The 20,952-nt window shown below is 38.5% G+C and overlaps 1 protein-coding gene across 1 annotated transcript; it reads right to left on the bottom strand.

The window, feature by feature from the left end:
• Nucleotides 1-5,712: 5,712 nt before the first annotated feature.
• Nucleotides 5,713-19,803, bottom strand: LOC109254522 (transmembrane protein 230-like). The gene is given in 5 exon segments (XM_053896714.1): nucleotides 5,713-5,920; nucleotides 5,923-6,021; nucleotides 6,275-6,408; nucleotides 8,088-8,162; nucleotides 19,725-19,803. Coding segments are annotated over 5 exon segments (543 nt in total). The 3' UTR covers nucleotides 5,713-5,764.
• Nucleotides 19,804-20,952: the final 1,149 nt, after the last annotated feature.

Genomic DNA, 20,952 nt, shown 5'->3' with positions numbered 1-20,952 from the left:
GCGGCCATGCAAAGGCAAGATTGTGCTAATAGTTAAATCCCATCTTCAAATGCCACCAACTGTCTTAAGAGAAAATGATATAGCATGAGAGAAAAAGAGAGAGAGCCAATCTGAGGAAAAAAAGCAGAAATGAGTAAGAACAGCATAAAACGGAGACAGAGGGGAATCAGTGGAAGCGAGCAGTGAAAAACAAAAGCTTCCACATGTTTTGGGAAATGTGCTAGCCTGGCATCCACAAGCTAAATGCAGACTAGTTTTTCACAAATAATTGGAAGCATTATTCATGCTGATTTGTGACTATGTGAAGAATTAATTCAAGGTGATATTTCATACCACCTTTCAAATCATTTAGGCATATATATATGTATATATATATATATATATATATATATATACATATATATGAATCACTAGGAAAAATAGATATTTATTTACTTCATGATATGTCAGCTTATAACATAATCCTTTATAATTCTGGAGAAAAATTAGCTAATACGTTCTGAGAAGTATTAACTTATTTATAGTATCAGCTATTACAGATTATTATTGTAGCAGATTACAGACTATGGCCAAGTATTATATAGAGAAATGTTTGGCAAAAATTTTTAGCATTACATGAATATGTATGAGTAAAATATTATTATTGTGAAAAGGTACAGAATAGAAATATTCCTATTTAAAGATCTTTATCTGGTAAAATTAGCTTTGAATTAAAAATTCATAAGGTTTATGAATGCTAATCAAAAACATGGGAATTGTAACATGAAAATTAACTAATGGCAAATCACCTATTTTTACTCTGATTGGCCATAAATCTAACATAAATTCAAATTAAAATATAGTGACATTCATGGACACCTGGGTGGCTCAGTCGGTTAAGTGTCTGACTCTTGATTTTGCTCAGGTTACCATCTCATGGCTTGTGGGATTGAGCCCTGTGTCAGGCTCTGCAGAGCTCTGACCATCAGTGCAGAGCCTGCTTGGGATATTCTGTCTCCCTCTCTTTGCCCCTCTCCTGCTTATGCTGTCTCTGAAAATAAACATTTAAAAAATAATAATAAAATAAAATACAGTAACAATCATGTAGAAATTAAGAAAATTGTTCACTTAGTAAGCTTCTGAAATATAGCTTACTTGAGCTTATTTTATTATGAAGTTTCCAAGTAACCAAAGGAAAAATGAAGGTTTATTTTTAGTTGTTTAATGATCCAAGTTATGCACAATGCAGAAGACACAAATCTCCATTTTATGCCCCAAGACCACTTACTTCCTCATGCTTAGATTTTTTTTAATGAAATTTATTGTCAAATTGGTTTCCATACAACACCCAGTGCTCATCCCAAAAGGTGCCCTCAATATCCATCACCCACCCACCCCTCCCTCCCACCGCCCATAAACCCTCAGTTTGTTCTCAGTTTTTAGGAGTCTTTTATGTTTTGGTTCCCTCCCTCTGTAACCATTTTTTTTTTCTTACCCTCCCCCATGGTCTTCTGTTAAGTTTCTCAGGATCCACATAGGAGTGAAAACATATGGAATCTGTCCTTCTCTGTATGACTTATTTCACTTAGCATAACACTCGCCAATTCCACCCATGTTGCTACAAAAGGTCATATTTCATTCTTTCTCATTGCCACATAGTATTCCATTGTGTATATAAACCACAATTTCTTTATCCATTCATCGGTTGATGGACATTTAGGCTCTTTCCATAACTTAGCTATTGTTGAGAGTGCTCCACATGCTTAGATCTTAAGCCATGCTTAAGGCTTGTAATTTTTTTTTTTCAGTAGACTTCATGATCAATGTGGGGCTTGAGTTCAGGATCCTACGACCCTGAGATCAAGAGTCTCATTCTCTACTGACTGAACCAGCCAGGCACCCCAGGATAGTAATTCTTTATCTTTCTAAGTCCCATATTTTGTTTTTGTTTTTAAGGAGCTTACATTTCCTTTGTTTACACTGAATGTGAATATCCAGAATATCAAATCATGATGATACTAACTGCAGACCTTCATTGGTCATTCAGGGTCTCTTAATTAGGTGGAACAATAGTAATGATCTTAAAGTTTCTTCTATCTCAGCATCACTTCCATTATTAATTCATTATGGCTATGCAGATCGAGTCAAGTATTTAACTGAATAAATTATGTGGATAATTCAGGCAAAAGAAATCTTACCTGTATGCATGTGTGTGTGTGAGAGAGAGAGACAGACAGACAGACAGAGACAGAGAGAGAGAGAGAGAGAGATCCAGTCTTGAATATCAAGTTTGTCTTTCAAATTAATCAAATTTGCTGGAAAATTGCTCATTTGATGGCTACATGGCTTAGTGAAAATATCATTTAATATTCTTTTGATGACAGTGAGAAAATCCAAAGCTCATATTATTTTTTTAAAGGAAACTTATTGGCTCATTTATTTCAGAATTCCAGTAGAGTATCCTGGCAGTCAGGTATGGTTGGATATATGGACTCACTTAGTAAGCTTTGGCCACTTTCTCCTTCTTCATCCCTAAGAATTTCTTCTGCTTGGCTTTACTTTTTTGTTCAGTCATTCCCTGTGTGATGAGCAAGGTGGTCTCTGAAGCTACCGATGCAGAACCTATTCTCTTGGCAATCCTGGAACAAAGTGATACCAATAATGGTAATAATAATGATAGCTGGTGATCAGCTACATTTACTGAGAACTTACTTTATGCCAAGTCATTTTTAGGTTGTTTAATATTCATGTAGTAATCAAAAGAATTTTATGAAGAGGTATATTATTCTTCATATTTTACAGATAAGGGAAGAAAAAAAAATTTTTAAATATTTATTTTGAGGGAGAGAAAGAGGGAGTGCACACATGAGTAGGGGAGGGGCAGAGAGAGAATGAGAGAGAGAATCCCAAGAAGGCTCCGTGCTGTCAGCACAGAGCCCAAAGCAGGGCTTAATCCCATGAATGGTGAAATCATCACCTGAGCCAAAATCAAGAGTTAGACATTCAACCCACTGAGCCACCCAGGCATCCCAGGAAGAAAAATATTTTTTGCTAAGTCCATGAGAAAATTTGGAAAATCTCTAACTGATCTTGTTTGCCTAAATTCCTGACAGAATCTATAGCTAAGGAAGATTTTATATAACAGGTCCAGCCCAGTTCAAATTCCACCCTTACGACCAGGGAAAATGTTCAGTATTCTCCAAAGAAGAGAGGGAAATGTGCTAAAACTACCAATCCTTTACAAGTTAACAATTGAATCAGGTCATGATCCAAATCTAAATTTCAATGGCTAAAGTTGAATTTAATAAATTATCATTGACTGTCATAACCAAGATATTGCAAGAAAGGCATACAAAATTAGGAATATAATTTATACTCTACATTTAAGGAGTTAAACAGATAGGTGGGGGGTGACAAATAAAACATGCAGAATTATAAGAAAATGGGTAGGAACAAAGGACACATGAAGGGTAACATAGGATGAAATTGTATGCAATAGAAATAAAAACAACAATAAAACAATCATAGTATTGAAAACCTATTATATGCAGTACACAATTAATCAAGGTGGCAGATACTTACATTTCGCACATTATCTTGAAGAAGTAGCTGAGGCTGAGATAAAATATTTAATTCATACAAGGTAACATAGCTACAAAATTACTGAGCCTGCATTTGATCCAGGATATCAGACTCTATGATGCTCTGTTAGTGATGGCTCTAATTCCTGAATAAAATAAGACATGGATGGGGCACCTGGGTGGCTCATTTGGTTTAGTTTCCAACTTTGGCTCAGGTCATGATCTCACAGTTCATGGGTTCAAGCCCTGCATCGGGCTCTGTGCTGACAGCTCAGAACCTGGACCCTGCCTTGGATGCTGTGTCTCCCTCTCTCTCTGCCTCTCCCCTGCTCTCTCTCTCTCTCTATGTCAAAAATAAATAAACATTGAAAAAAAATTAAAAATAGGACATGGATAGAATTTACTTAATTTAATTCAGAAAAAAAACACACCTCAAACTAACAGCATTCTTTATATCTCATATATTTAAATAAATGTTTAATATTGTCCTCCTAGTTTGCAATTTGTAATTCTGACTTGTAATTTGTCATTCCAACTCCAGGCTATGTACAAATGCATTTGAAGTTACATTATAAGAAAAATAAATTTCTTTAGTATTCTACCTTAAATTCAAAATATGAGCCCAGAAACAGCATTAGTTATAAAGAAAATTAATGAACACATTAAAAAAATATCCTGGTGATATTGCTACAGTCCATGTGAAATACAACCGCAGAAAGGACCACCATATATCAAAACAGAAACACATTTTGCTAAGTTGGTAGGGATGATGTGTATATCTTTTTTCATAGCTACTGTTTAAAGACCAAAAGGTCTATTTCAGATTGTGGCATGCCTCCTTTAATGTCAGATAAAATGTTAAGAACCACCCTTTGAATTTTCAAAAAGCTATCTTATAGTCTACCACTGCAGAGTTCATTGGGTATCAGCTAGTGCTTTTTATTTGCAAACCTGGAGCTGGGAACAATTCAAGGTCGTGTCACTTGGCAAGGAAAAACTGAGAAACAGACTACCCTGTGCAGTGAACTTCAGGAATAAGTTCTAGTTCAAATTCGAAGACTGAATAATCTGCTATGTTAGCACACTATCCCAGGGTACACTTTATAAAACCTGAGGATTTTATCAGCTTAAAAAATTACACCTTTAAAATTTGCTTTCAGGTGAAGTGAAACAGTCTCTGTCTTTGCCTAGGAGGAAGACAGTAATGACTTTAATATTATCAATGTTTTGTTATTACTATTTGTATTTTTTAGATTTCGGCATTTTAATTTCTTTTGAATATGTCACTTTTTGCAAGCTAGAAAACAGAATCAAACTAAGGGTCTAGTCCTCTAGGGATCTAGGCCGAGTTTTGTGGTCTTCAGCAGATGACATCATAATACAAGGTGCTAGCAACAGGCTTGTAATCGGTAAATAATAACCACTTATCTACATTTTTTTCCCCTCAGAAAACAGCCAAAAGTCCAGCCCTTAAAGGCATGATATACAGAACATCATGAATGACAAAGAACAGAATGACCCAAATTGTATGCTGGCCAGTTTACTGGTGGACCAAATCAAGCTGACCAAGGACTGGTGAACAGAGACAGTGTTTACCTTTTGGAAACTTGCTCTGAGGTTAAAAAAAGTCCTGGCTACTGTTAGTAAGGAAGCAAGTAAAAAATATTAACAGATACACCCACACCAACACTTGTTTTTGCCAAGGTGTTCCACTAGAATACAAAGTTAGAGATGCGTACACGGGTAAGAGACTCAAATGTTTTCAAAATGAATTACTAATGATATGCAATTTGACATACTAAATTCTTCCATTTCCCGCCAGAACAAATTGACAATGAGGACTATTTAAAAGAAATGCTCAACTCCAAAGAGGAAGGTAGCAATGACACTTTCCACAACAGAATAACCTCCTGCTTTCCCACACCATGAATGTTGCTACTCTTGCAAGATACCTATACATGTGGAAACACTTGTCAGCTTTTGCCAGGGCCAGAAGATGAAAACTAGAGCGTGTCCTAATCAGTTAATTTGTTATTGTAAGCTCAGCTGACATCTTGGGGATGGACCCATAAAATCTGGCCATTTTTCATTTGTCATCTGCAAAGTGCAGAACTCCTTAGCCCTTAGTCACAGTTTCTACTCAATATCTTAAAGCTGGGCTCAGTCCCATCTGTGACTCATCCCCTCAGGGTTGAGGATGGGTGCTACTCATCAAAATCTGGAATGTCATCGTAGGGGTAACCCTGGTAGCCTTTGGATGCATAGTAGGCCATGCGCAGGTGGTAAAATTCTGGCAGGAGCACCAGGGTGCCAAGGATCAGGACTGGACAAGCCTGTTTTCCCTCCCCCCACTCCCCACTCCTTCGCTGATATAGCCCACCAGCAGAAGGGAGCCTATGGCAATGAGAAAGGCACCAATCCAAACCAGGGCTGTAGCAAGCATAATGACCTTATATGGGATCTTAGGAGGGCTTTTTTTTTCTTTTTTAATTTTTTTAATGTTTATTTATTTTTGAGAGAGAGAGAGAGAAAGAGAGAGAGAGAGAGCGCCAGCAGGGGAGGGGCAGAGAGAGAGGGAGACAGAGAATCCGAAGCAGGCTGCAGGCTCTGAGCTGTCAGCACAGAGCCCAACACAGGGATAGAACCCATGGACTGTGAGATCATGACCTGAGCCGAAGTCGGTCGCCTAACTAACTGACTGAGCCACCAGACACCCCAGGAGGGCTTTTCTTAAACTGAAGGTCAATGTGGCCATTATCTGTGCTGGAGAGCCTTGAATATTTCACTTTAGTATTGAGGATTCCAGCAGCCAGGATGTAAGAGAGAGCATCATAACAGGCTGACACAGCTACAGTTGGAGAGCCACACTAAGCCACCCGTGCACAAACAGCTCACTGTCCATTGGCAGCAGAAGCACCTGAGTCCTCGTGGTATGCCTCACCTAACTGCCCCCTTGCCCTTCAGTATACTATCAATATTTTATTTATTTTTTAAAGGTTATTTATTTCGAGAGAGATCGTACATGTGCGAGAAGGGCAGAAAGAGAGGGAGAGAGAGAATCCCAAGCAGGCTTCATGCAGTTAGCACAGAGCCCAATGCAGGGCTCATTGCCATGAACTGTGAGATCATGACCTGAGCTGAAATCAAGAGGCCATCGCTTAACTGACTGAGGCACCCACGCACTCCAATGTTTTACAGATCATTTTAAATTTGCCTACATGTGTTAAGTGCACTGATATCTAATGCATCCTCTACGACTATATCTAGTACTGTGATATTTTGCATAATATCTAAAAACCATAAACATAATCATAAAGACACTAGGAAGAGCTTATGTGCCAAAAGTGTCCGGAAGAGGAAATCTATGGGGGCCTGTTGATAGCCTGTTGATGGCTCTGTGTGGATAAGACAACCAGTCCAATGGCTGTATCTTTTACTATGCATCCTGCTGTCTGCAGCATTCTATAGCACTGTCAACTCAGATTTGCAAAGGTGAAAAGGGTAATGGTACCAGAAAAATTCAAACAAAGTTTCCACCAATTCATTAAAAAATCAATTTGCAAGCAAAGAGAGGATATCAGGTATTAATAACCTCTTATTTATCAAGTTAAATGAATCCATTTTTTTTAATATCAAAGAACTGATCCTGCAAGTAGGGTAATTTCAGACATAAGAATTGTTTTGATTATTGTTTTGTTTTGAACCTATCCTCACATGAAGTTTTTCCTTACAAGATGGTGAAGGATATTACATTTGGAATAATAATTCAGAGGAAAAAATACCAGTATGCTTGTTTACAAGCATACATATGCTTGTATATATGGACACATAACAACTTTCTGGGGTTTTCTGGCCCTTTCAGTTTTTCAATTTCACATTACCTTGGATTGAGGATACATAAAATTTAGGCAAGGAAGAAATAGAATAATATATATAACATAGTGTGGTATGCTATAACATACTTTTGTAGTGGGAACATTTAAGCAAATGCATATAAATGGGCACAACTGTAGCTTATTTATTATATATTGAGAACAGTGGGCCATCTGGCATTGAGAGGTGTGTTGGAGAAGAGCGGTGGCAAGAAGAGAGGCAGTGGATGAGGAGTATTCAGAATGAGGCAAAGGAGTTTGTATTTATATGAATTTCGGTTTGAGCATTCATGGAAGATTAAAGTGACAGCAGAAGTGTCATGGCTCTAGAAGTGTGACCTTTCATGATGAGTAAATGGATTCGAAGAGAGAGAGGAGCCAAGAAATGAGCTAGGGAGATACTGCAATGATCCAAGCATGATGTTGATATGGTGGCAGGATGGTAATGGAGGGAGTGATATACAGGAAAAAATACTTTAAAGACAGAATTGAGAGAATCTAGTGTTTTTATGCCCTGTAAGGAAACCCTAAACTAAGGATTCGAGTTGGATGGAAAATGGGAGAGAAGTCTTCATAGAAGCACCAACTCTGAGATTTGCTGCTCATCATGTTTTCCCTTGAGACTCCATTTTTTTACACCTGTAAAACACATTACCAATAGAGGCTTTCAGCTCTGAAATGTACGTTTCTACAATACAATACACGGGAAGAATGGCCAGAGTAAAAAGGACTGCAATGAGATAAAGAAAAGGTAAGAATGGGTAGTCGTTTGAATAATAATGCATATAATTGAGCATTTAATATGTACCAAGGATTGTATTAATTTAAAAAATTTTTAGTATCCTCTTTAGTTCTCATAACATACCAATAAGAGAAGAGGCAGTTAAATAAAAGAAGAAAGGAAGAAAACCAAATAAAGAGAACTACTCCTCAAGTGAGGCAGCAAAGTATCCTCCGGGGAAAGATTAGACAAACCGAAAGGGTAGAAATCTGAGGGTTTTGGGGAATGTGGAAGTCTCCATCAAGTCTGGCTGAAGTGGCTTGGGGTTTAGTTTAATATGAACTCGATGCTATCTCTTGTTTATTTCACTCTCAATGGCTCATCTGAAGAGAAAGAGCAGTGACACCCATCTTAGCGTGCACTTACCAGCAGCGTTGTGAATCTTCTTTTTTTTTTCTCCTACTTGCCAACCACAGACCACTAAATTCCTGTAGCTGCCTCATTACTACACCATTTCAGCAGCAAATGCATTGTTCTGCACCTTTCTTGACCAGGAGCAAAGTAGGGAACAATTCTTTAGGTGACATTAGCACTTGAACTTAGATTAATGATGCCAAATCTGATTTATATTGTCTTTCCCCAGCCATATGATCTAGCATTCTCCCTGCCCTTTCACTGCGGCTGTACATTAAGCTGCATGCTTTAGAGGTTTTCTCCAACAACTCCCAGACCACTTTCCTAATCAGTATTCAACAGTATCTTTCCTTTCAGCAGATGCACATTTTCTTCGCCCTTTGTTCTTATATTTATTCTTCTAAGTTTTATTGACATCAACTGCCTTTGTTGTTTATCAGCCTACTTTAAATAATGACCGCAAGACCTAAAAAAATATACATTTAAGTTGCTCGATAGCAAAACACACCAAACTGTTTATAGAAAAATTAAGAGAAAAAATTTACGAGGGATACCTAAAAAAAGACATTGTTCTTCAGTTGGATGATCCAATAGTGACAGAATTTTCAAAGTTTTAAGATTTATAGTGGAATCTTGTGTTAGCCCCTTCATAAAGCATTTTATGTATCTAAGTGTGTATAAAATTATTTTAATCAAAATAGGGACAGTGGCTTCAATTTATTTTTTGGAAGATGAAGAACTAATACATTCTTGCTTTATGAAGTTATTACAAGACTTACTTTTTGAAAAAAGGTCTGCATATTATATTTTAAAAGACAATTTGTTGCAAAAGCGTCATTGAGTCAGTCTTATATAAAAATCATTTTCAATTTTCTTGATATGAAAATGTGAAAAGCTTGATGAAAATCAAAGAATATGAGATGTTGGTTAAAGATAATCATCTTTTCATTCCAGGCTCACAGACTGTGCCAGGGAGAAAACACAGGCAAACAAAAGCATTAAGTCCCCAGGCTTCCAAATGAGGAATAGTCATGATCACAATCCGTCAGTTCACTCAAGTAGTGTTCACAGTGACTCACCAGTTGAATTCTGGCTCTAATTGCCATTACTCAAACTATGCCTATTTATCACCAGACAGGACAAAATGGCTGTCTTTGTAGCCCAGCTTTACAGCAGCACATTTGCCACAATCAGCACTTGTGGCTGTTCTCAATTCATGCTTCCAAGAATACAAATTGCACTGAATGGTGAGAAATAGCAATATGAATAATGCTTAAATTCTGAGTCAATCAGATTATGCATCCATCCATCCACCCATCCATCTAATGTATATGTGGTAGACATTGTCCTAAATGTTGGGAATAAATGGTGATTAGGCAATTTCATTCTCATTTTGGCTGTGCTGAAATTAGAAAGATCCCAGAGAAGATATTCTTGGACTCAGCTGATATGTCACCTTGTGACCCAATTGTTCTGCAGTGAGTGTGGTGTTACGTGAATAACCTAAGGAGGTATGAAACCAAGTTGTCTATCAGCCTCTTTACCTCTGTGACCACAGCACTGGTTTGAACTGCATGTTTGCCTGCATTACCTCAATCACTGTCTCAGTAGTCATCCTTCTCCTCTTTTATTCCCATCCAGTCCAATCTCAACAGAATCACTAGAAGGATCTCATGAAAATATGTCAAATCGTGTCACTCTTCTGCTCTTCCAATGGCTTCCATCTACCTTGGAGTAAAAGTCAAAGTTGTCACAGGGTGCCTGGGTGGTGCAGTTAGTTAAGCATCCTACTTCAGCTCAGGTTGTGATCTCAGTTTGTGAGTTCGAGACCTGTATCAGGCTCTGTGCTGACAGCTCAGAGCCTGGAGCCCGCTTTGGATTCTGTGTCTCCCTCTGCCCCTCCTCCACTTGTGCTTAGTCTCTCTCTCTTTCTCTCTTTAAAGATAAAGAAATTTAAAAAAATTTTTTTAAGTTAAAGTTGTTACAAAATGCTTATAAATGTCCTAAGAGATCTTTACTCTTAGCCTCCTATTATGTGTCTAATCTGGCTTCCTCCCTATCTCTACTCTCTTCTCTCCTCCCTTCACCAGCTTTCTTTCTTTGAATAGGTATACTCTTGCCTCAGGGTTTGAACTTGATGTTCCATCTGCTGGATCACTTTTCTTCCAGATATCCACTTGCATGGCTCCCTTATTTCCTTAAGGTTTTCACTCAAATGTTCCCCTTCTCACAGAGAGCTAACATGACTAGCCTATTTCAATCTGTACACAACCCAATCTCATTCATCAGGTTCTTGCTAGCATATCCCTCCATCCTGGTTTCATTTTACACCCCACCCAAAATACATGATAACAATTGAAAACATGACTTGCTTTATTTTTTGCTTTTCTTATCTTTCCTTTCTTACTAAGATTTTTTTTTTCTGTGTTGTTGTTTTCTGAATTCCCATGAATAAGAAGAGAACTTGATGAATCATGGGCTCTCAACACATATGTGTGAAATGCATGAATCTTGGGCCACTATCCAATGCTTCTATCCAAGGAGTCCATCCAGGAAATTTCTCCTGCAAGTATTTCATTGCTAAATCAAAGCCTATTTGTTCTCTAACTAGATCATGTGCTCTCCACATCAACTCCATATCAACTCCATTTCTTCATTGGATTCCTTTATTCATTCAAGATGTATTACTGCATCAGGCACTTACAAGGTATCAACTATAAGATGAACTCCATGTGCTATGCTGGGAATTCGGTCAAAATGTGCAGACTCAGCTCTCCAATATCACAGTCCTGGTAAAGACTTACATACACACCACAGGTGTAGAATATACAAAGTGTTATTTTGGAGGTCAGCCTGCTACTTCTGGAGCACAGTGGGGGAAGAAACTAGCTTGGACATTTAGGAAAGACTCCAAAAAAGAAATTATTTTGATATAGGCTTGCAAACTAGCAGTCAGCAGGCTGACTCCAGACTACAGATGTATTTAATGCAGCATGTAGAATGTTCTCTTTCTCCATTAAATTAATTAAATGATAAATATGTATATTCATATACCTGGATTTTAAAATGGGATGCTTCATATTAAACTATGGATTTCTGGGGCACCTGGCTGGCTCAGTCAGTTGAACATCTGACTCTTGATTTCCACTCAGGTCACTGTCCCAGCGTTGTGAGATTGAGCCCCACATCAGGCTCTGTGCTGAGTGTGGAGCCCGCTTTAGATTCTCTCTCTCTCAATCTCTGCTCCTCTCCCGCTCTTCCGTGCTCCCAATCTCTCTCTAAAAACAAACAAACAAAAAAGAAACAAACAAACACACCAAAAACAAGACAAAATACTCCACAGAACTATGGATTTCTAATTACTACCCCCCCCAAAAAAAAAAAACTTAAAGGAAATAGAAGATACGACAATACTGTAGCCATATCCCACACAGCAGTGATGAGCCTAGGCTGATCATTACATTTCCATCAAAATTCTTTTGTCTAAAAGAACAACCAAGAAGAGAGAAAATGTTAAGAAAAAAATGGGATGGAGCATATCTCTTGTTGCAAGAGTTATTTCTATGTGTTTAATATGCATCCACCAGCACATTCTTCTCATTTGCATTGTTTCTCTGTCCCTGTAGGCATCTGAGATTGTTTGATGTGATGTAGACCTTGAAAGATGAGTCAGGAAGGACACTGCAGGCAGAGAGAGAGCAGCAAGGTCAAGAAGATGTTATTCTCCGAACACATGAGTTGCTGGAGACAAGAGAGTGTGGAAGAAGCAGTGAGGAGTAAGACAATGAACAAAGGTTGTGACCAGATTAGGAAAGCCCTTTTATAAAATGCTAAAATATTGAGTTTACCCTTTAGGCAAAAACTGAGGCAAACCTATTTTTCAAGCTGTGGAATGAGTTAATCATTAATTCTGTTAGCACTGTGAATTAAAAACTCATAAATGAAACTGAAAATGAAGGTCTGAGGCATTTCCTGTAAATTTAGGCGCACGAACTTGATTAGAGCTCTTTGAGCTGCTTGAAGGTGTTTTGCTACTTTCCGGTTCAAGAGTATATTGTGATATGTTTGAAGCTACGGGAAATAATGGACTTTAGTACATTTATTGTACTAGCACTAATTCGCACTTCAGTTTACAAACTGAAATTAAGATACAGTGAAGAGGAACATACAAAGAAATGTATGCACTGTGTGCACGCACTACTGATGGGCACTCAAAAGCTGTTCACAACCCCAGGCTCCCTTGCTGCTCCTATATCAAGGTTGAGGGTAAACATCCACCACTCACTTCCACCTCTATTTACGGGAGCCCAAGTGACACAAACAAATGTCTTCCAGGAAGACACAAGAAGATATTAGCTTCCCTAATAAAAAGGAGAGGCATGTCTGGCATAGACCTCCTTCTTCCTCTCTCCCCTTGTCCCTGTCAAATGCCAGGAGATGACTGGCATTCTGCTTTCTTGGCAGCCCAGAACATTTTCAGCTACTGAGCCTCTCTCTGGCTTCTTGTTATGTGAGAAAGAAAAAGCTCTCTTTATTTAAGCCAATTCTGATTCCTGGCTGCCTTAGGCTATCTCTAAGATGTCCCTCAATGGTCTTCACTCTCTGGTATGCCAATCTTTTTGTAATCTCTCCCCTTGGGAGTGACTTAGACCTAGTGGCTTGCTTCTCAAGAACAGAGTATGTTAAAAGTGAAGGGATGTCACTTCCAAGATTAGGTTACACATGACCATGGCTTTCATATGGGGTACTCTTTGTTGCTCTCTGGATCACCTATTTTAAGGTGTCATACTGGGAGCTGTTCTTTGGAGAGGCTCACATGGCAAAAACATTGGTGTCTCTGCAAAAACCCACAGGGACTCAGGGATTGAGGCTACCCAACAACCATGTTAATGAGGGAGCATAAGGCAAGCTGACAAGGTGGCAGACACCCACCACCCCCAGGTGGGATACGTGCGACATTCCCGGGGCACTCCTGGCTACCCAAGAACAAAGGAAAGGGGAAAAACAAATGGTTAACTGATGGTGATCACAGTCCTGCAGGACTTGAGTCTCCATCAGTTTACATATATCTTAGTAAAGTACAAGAAAAAGGCAATCATCAATAGTCCAATCTCCAGAAACCTGTAGACTCAGTTTCCTGGAGCCCCAACCCTTCTCTCCATAGTTTCTGGGAACAAAGGCAAAAAGGAAATGGCAGGTAAAATTAAATTTCCTTATAACCTGCAGCCCGTTGACAAATACTTGAGGCTGGCAGAGTAAAACGTTTCTCCATGACCTCCCACTGTCTTAACGTTAATGCTTTGCTAGAGGGAAAAACAACCTTAGCTTGACAATAGCTAGGCCTATGGGATCCTGAGAGTCTTCGTTAGCATATGAAAATCTCTTTGGAAACTTCATCTGGACTTTACTTCCCCCAACCCCATAGTATATAACCAGTCTCTCCTCATGGTCCCAAGGGGGCTCTTTCAGCCCACAGGTCCTGTCCCTGTGCTTTAATAAAATCACCTTTTGTGTTTTTTTTTAACTTTTTTTTAAAAATTTTTTTAACATTTATTTATTTTTGAGACAGGGAGAGACAGAGCATGAACGGGTGGAGGGTCAGAGACAGAGGGAGACACAGAATCTGAAGCAGGCTCCAGGCTCCGAGCTGTCAGCACAGAGCCCAACACGGGGCCCGAACTCACAAACTGTGAGATCATGACCTGAGCCAAAGTCGGATGCTTAACTGACTGAGCCACCCAGGCGCCCCAATAAAATCACCTTTTGGAACAAAAGTCATCTTCAAGAATTCTTTCTTGGCTGTTGGCTCCAGACCCCACTATCACCCCAAAAGACTCATCAGTGTGAGAGGGTTAAGAAGCAGATCCTCCCTCAGCTGAAGCTGGACACAACTGTAGTCCCAACTGATACCTTGATTAGTCTTGGGACAGAGCCTAAGCCGCAGGTACCCAGCTCGACTGTACCAAGATTCATGACCTAAACATGTAAGATAGCAATATTTATTGTTTGAAGTTGCTAAGTTTTGGGACAATTCATTATGCACCAACAGATAACTGATACATAGACTGACAATAGAATGACTAAGAGAATTAAAAAAAAATACTTACACAGGAAGAGACCAGTTTCACCAGAAACAGAAAGAAGTGGAGCCAATATTCACTCATTTTAAATGCTGTCTGGGTAATTCTAAAATCAGCCATGTTTTAGAACAACTGCTTCAAGCTATTTGTGGTTGGTTTTTCTGCTACCTACAGCTGAATGGATTCCTAACCATTACTACTCAATAAACTCAATAATATTCTATTAAGAATTTTAACTTTAAGTATATAACTAAACATTTTGTTATCCATTATTTCTTAACTTCTTTCCTTTTTTTTCTTTTTCATTTAGCAAAATACTTAACTTATTCTTGGTTGTTATCTGATCTCATTATAAGTAAGAAGTCTGCTTTTTTTTCACCTATTATTCATCTTAACACATCAGTTTTTATGAGGGGAGAATCTGTTCTCTTCTCATAACAGCTATATTTGTCTATGTTCTGATCCTTCTAAGTTTAGAATAGAAATAGAATGAAATGTCATGTTATAAGACTATATTGGGCACTACATAAAGACTATATAAAACCCCTGTCTTTGTCTTCTTCCACTCTGTAAAAAGATACCATAGAAGCTACATCTGGATGGTTCGTCCCAATTCTGTGCTCAGATGGAGTCTGTCCTTTCTCGGTTAACATTACATCACTATGCTTTTCTGATTTGTAAAGTTTTACAAAGTACTCAGACAAAGTTTGTTTGTTTTCTAGCTTTAAATAATGATTACACATTTCAGGCAGCTCTTACTGAAAGTACATGAACCCTGGACCCAGAAGGAACTGGTTTTGAAATCTCCTTTCATTTACCAACTCATATTGAGTGCATTCTACTTGTGTGCAGCCTACTTCTTCATGTATGAATAGTAACACTAATATATGCTTAATAGAATTATTGTGAGATTCATACATAAAAAATATAAAACTCAAATAAATCCTAGACATTTAGTCAGGGCTCAGTAAATGCTAATTGCTGTTGCTAGTGTTGATGTTTTTATTTTTAATAAGAAAAGGAATCATTTCATGAAATATAATGTTGCAGTTAACTCACCAGGAATAACAATAATAATAATCTCCTTATTTCTAATTTTCTAGAAAGTTGTTAATAGAGGGGGGTAAAATGTTTTTTTTTTTTAAATCACGTCTTTGTAGAAATTATTGCCTTGTAAGAACATTCTGTTTAAATCTAGGGCATAAGCCTTAAAGAATTTTGAAGATGGCACATAATGTTTAAGATAAGAGTCCACAGATACCTTTAAAACTGTGAAAGAACCTAGTAGGAATTAACAGGTACTATATATTTAAGTGAGGGAAGGGAGCTGGACTAATGAGTCCCATGAACATATTTCATTCAGATTTATGTTCATTCTGTTTGAATTCTGCCAAAGCAAATTTCCCATGATGGAGAGTCAGATGTTTAACGGGGATTATAGTGTAATAGCAAAACCACTGGAGCTTCTATGGGGAATTTTGTGTAAGAGTTCCCTCAATTCAGTTCATATTTCTTCAAAAATAAACCACAATCTGGATTGTCTTACATAATTGATCTAGAGATAAGGATTATGAACATTAAGTAGAAATAAAAATCAAAATAAAATAAATGGAAGAATCTTGAAAACACTAACATTTTATAAAAATTAAGGTATGTTTTAGATTCTGGCAACTATGACCAAAGTTAGAGTTGTCCTCAGCAAAAAATAAAATAAAATAAAATAAAATAAAATAAAATAAAATAAAATAAAACCAGCAAACTTGATCATCTCTGTGAAGCATAGAGTCTAATGGAGAAGACAGAGTAGAACAAATAATGCAAATATGTTCAATGTAACCATGAAGAGGCATCAAATACTAGGTATAGAAAAGCATAACAACCAAATTTAAACACGTTGGGGGAAGACTTCGCATAAGCTTTCTAGAGGATATAGCTTTTACATTCAGATTCAAAGACAGAAATGCTATTAACATGTAGATATGGAAGTCACAGGTGTTGTGACAGCCTTTTGCTAAACAAAGAATTACTAAAATTATAAGAACTTTAACTGGAAGAAATGTTGGAGACCATCCATAGTAGATGAGAATCATGAACGATATGCCTCTGTCCAGGAGAAATTGTCCGGTAACAGCAGTCGTGCAGTGAACAAAGCTATGGAAAGTGGTAAGAGTGGCAAAGCATAAGAGCTTTCTTTCTAGGTACCAGGGATAACCAGAAGAATAGATATGAAAACATTGTGAGCTTAGAAACTAGGTCATTCTTCCAAAGCCCATTCTGTGACAGTGATCTGGCTTTAAGAGGGCATCTGGACTTTTCTGCCTAGAACTCTTTGGTCCCAAGGGTATTTTACTGGCTAAAAGTGTTTTCTTTCTACTCAGAGCTATGTCATCTAGGTGGAATGAAAAGTTTTGTAAACTTAGGCATCTAAACAGAGTGTAGGTAGGCATGCAGTGGAATTGGGGAATATGGTGAATTATAGTTGGGCACCAGTTACAAATTACTATCTAGTTCACCAAACCACGGAGCTTCCAGTAGCAAATACGTATATAATGCTTACGGGACTTAGGTAATGGTCCAGGAATTATTCAAAGATCTTCACATCTATGAACTAGGGGAAGTCTAGTTTAGGAAACTGAGGTTAAACAACTTGCCCATTGTCACACAGTAAGTGCAAGAGCTACACGGCAGCCTGTCTCACTCCAGTATCTTACGCTGTTACACATCTCCAGGCTGGGTTTTGTTGTCCTTTGTGTGTGTGTGTGTGTGTGTGTGTGTGTGTGTGTGTGTGTTTAATAGGTAGATGAGGTGTAGTCTGGAGAAGCAAGGTAATAATTATCCATGGTGATATGGGAAACTCTAGAGGCCTTTGGTAGAAAGCGGGTAAGTCGTTTCAAGATTGTGTTGTCATTCTTGAGCTCCATTAGATACAGGTGCAGAGATTATGTCTGCCTGCAATTCCATCCCGGCGGGCCCTCGTTAGAAGCTAAAGTGAATAGCTTTGCAAGTGGAACCGCCAAGGCAGGTAGTCATTGCGCAGACTGGGGAGTCATGTGGGGGGTGGGCAGGTCTCTAGAGCAGGTGAGAACTATCAAAATAGATGGGCAAAATCTGTCCTTGACATATTCAATTATAAGTTTGAGGATTTAAGAGGCACAATTTCATAGCATCTCTTGAGAAAACAAATCCTGGGATTCAATGGTATTGATTTCATTATTATTTATACTGTTATGTCAGTTAATGTAACTACCATTTTTTATGTTCTTATCATCACTGCATCACAGATTTTGCCCCATGATGACAAGGAATGCATCTATTTTGCTTACAGTTGCAGACATGGTGTCTCACAGAGGTCAAGTTTAAAAAATATTTATAAAGTAAATGTATCTTAGTAGAGAGAAATATTTATTTAAAAATCAACATTAGTTGGGGTGGGTTATTTAAGAACATAAAATATGAATGAAGAGAAGAAATCCAATGTGTGCTTAAAAAAAACAGGAGGAGAGGTATTTACTGGATATAGAGTTCCACTTTTGTAAGATAAAATAGTTCTGGAGATTGATTGCACAACAATGATAATATACTTAGCATTACTGAACTAAACAGTTAAAATGGTTAAGATGGCACATTTCATATCATGTGTTTTTTACCACAATAAAAAATGTTTTTTAAAAAGAGCATTGTCATAAGAAACATTTGCAGAGTAAAACTCAAATAAAGACCCTGGTAAATTAAAACAAAAACATAAACATACAGATTGGTTAGGAAAAAATATAGACAAACCTATAAGAGATAATAATTCCTTGATATGTTGAGATAGTAATTTTTTTTTCTGTTCATTTCCTGCTAAATATTTGCTACTAGGACTTCCCTTGCCTGCTTTTAGTTTCCTCATCTGTGAAATGAGGTTCATGCCAATTCATACCATATTCTTAGGAGACGGGTTTCTATCATGACAAGTACTGCTGGTGCTTTTAGGGGGAAAAAAAGTCATGTCTGCTTTTATTATAGATACTTTACAAGACCTGGTTTGTGTAACTACAGCACTTTCTCATTTTGATCCTAAGCTCGAGTCAGACTGCATAGTTAATATGAGTATGTTTAAGACTTTTCTCTGCATGTGGTGCCAAGTTCATTTTCCCACTCACTGATGACCCTGCCTTGGGAAAAATAATCTTCTGTGTGAATGTTTATTATTACATTTAACCGGCTCTGAGGCTTTCATACAGAAGAGATTAAAAACAAAACAGACACTGAATACTTGTGTCCCCTTAAAAATCATATGTTGAAAACCTAATGTCCAAGGTGATGGCATTAGGAAGTGGAACCTTTGGGAAATAATGAGGTCGTAAGGTTGGCGCCCTCACGAATGGAATTAGTGCCCTTATAAAAGAGAGGCCAGAGAACTCCCTTGCCCCTTCTACCACATGAGGATACAAGAGCAAGTTTGTGACCCAGAAGGAGGCCTTCACCTGACATGCCGGCACCCTGATCTCAGACTTCCAGCGTCTGGAACTGTAAGAAATAAATTTCACTTGTTTATAAGCTCCCCAGTCTGTGGTATTTTGTTATAGCAGCCTGGATGGACTAAGACGCAAATAGAACAACGCTGACTAGGCAAGACCACTGAACTTGGAAGCAGACCATCTGCATTAACATTCAGTTGGGTTTATGATCTAGTTCACATTCTTGCTAAATCTCCCTTGTTCTGCCCCCACATCCCCCAAACAGAATTGCTCTCCAAACCAGATTCTATTGTTTCTCTGACAAATGTATTCTGACATCAGAAGCAGCTGTCAGGAGATTTTCAGGGTTTCACTTCTCATTTTGCCAGAAGAGCTCATTTTTTCTTTTGGCATGCACAACTACACGCTGCACACACATCATGCATATACAAATATATGTATACAATCGTGTGTGTATGTACTAGGTGAGAAGTTGCCTGTGCAGGTCATTGCAGGAACCCTAGGGAGGGCTCTGTCTTCCTGATACCACAACCTGTAAGGCCTTTCTGATCTTAACATTACCTCTGTTTGAAACCAAACCTTCAAGTAAATGGTGTCTATTCCAACTCTATTACCTGTCAAGGTCTGGTCCAGGGCTTTGGTGGGATGGGTCAGGGTACAGAAAGCTAGGAAGGAGAAATCTACAGACAGCATTCTCCGGGGTCACAGTAGGAAACAGAAGCCAGTCAGGTGATTTAAGGAAGAAACAATTTACCAATGCACAGATGAGTTTACTAGAAACGACACTGAACATTCAGACCTAAAGCCTAGCAGCAGCAAAAGCCATTAGCACACTCAAGTTTGAAGAGGGAAGAGGAGGAAATGACAGTGTTGGAGAACAGAGTGAGCTACAAACAGGCAGCAACGCCAGACGAGATGAGCTCTGTAATTATGGAGGCAGGCAGCCTTTGCCAAATTTCGGCCCAGGGAAAGAAACAAGTATAGAATGAAAAAAGCTTACTCCTCTCCCTGTGTGTTTGTAGATTTCCTGCCAGTACTGGCCACTGGCCAAAACCCTATGGCAGGGGTTCTCTAACTTTAACATCAGAATCATCTGAAAGGCTTGTTGAAATACAGACGGCTGGGCCCCACCTCCAGAGTTCCTGATTTACTAGCTTTTGAGTGGGGCCCTGAAATTTGCAGGACTAACCATGAAGTTCCCAGGTAATGGTAATGCTGCTGGGGTAGGGATCCTACTCTGAGAACGCAGGTGTACAGGAAGCCAACCAGCAAGAGAGCCCAGGTGATGCAGTGCACACGCAATCATCCTCCTCAGACAGGCACAGAGCAGAAAATGAGTATGAGTCTAGGGATAGCCGATGGAAAATCACCAGCATAGAGAGAGACCATCAACAAGCATGAAAGAAACCCAAAAGACAAATACAATAGGAAGTTTGTAGGTTGCGTGTGTGAATTTAGGAGCAGGAAGCAGGAAGAATTCCAAGAGTAACTGAGAAGGCTTAGTTCTTTGAATGAACCTAGAAAACAAGGCATGATTCCACTTCCCAGGTTGGGGACAGAGGTAAGGATCAGGTGTATCAAAAATAAGAAATCCTCAATGCAGGGTCCAAAATGGTGAGATAAAGGGAAGGGGCTTGGGCAGTGAGTTACAAGCAACAAGACAAGACATTATAGTAGGAGTGGTATCAAGGATTACAAGATGCTAAACTTTGAGCTACTGACTTGGATTTCTTATTCTTCCCCTTACTACTGGGCAAGATTGGTCTCAATGTATGGTGTAGGAAGTTCACATGTTCCAACTTTTAGTAGAACTGACAAACTGGGAACATGGATGCAACCAAA

The sequence above is a fragment of the Panthera pardus genome, unplaced genomic scaffold (assembly GCF_024362965.1).
Source record: "Panthera pardus isolate Hobbes unplaced genomic scaffold, ASM2436296v1 HiC_scaffold_8, whole genome shotgun sequence".
Classification (NCBI taxonomy): Eukaryota; Metazoa; Chordata; class Mammalia; order Carnivora; family Felidae; genus Panthera; species Panthera pardus.
This window is presented reverse-complemented; position numbering and strand designations above follow the sequence as displayed.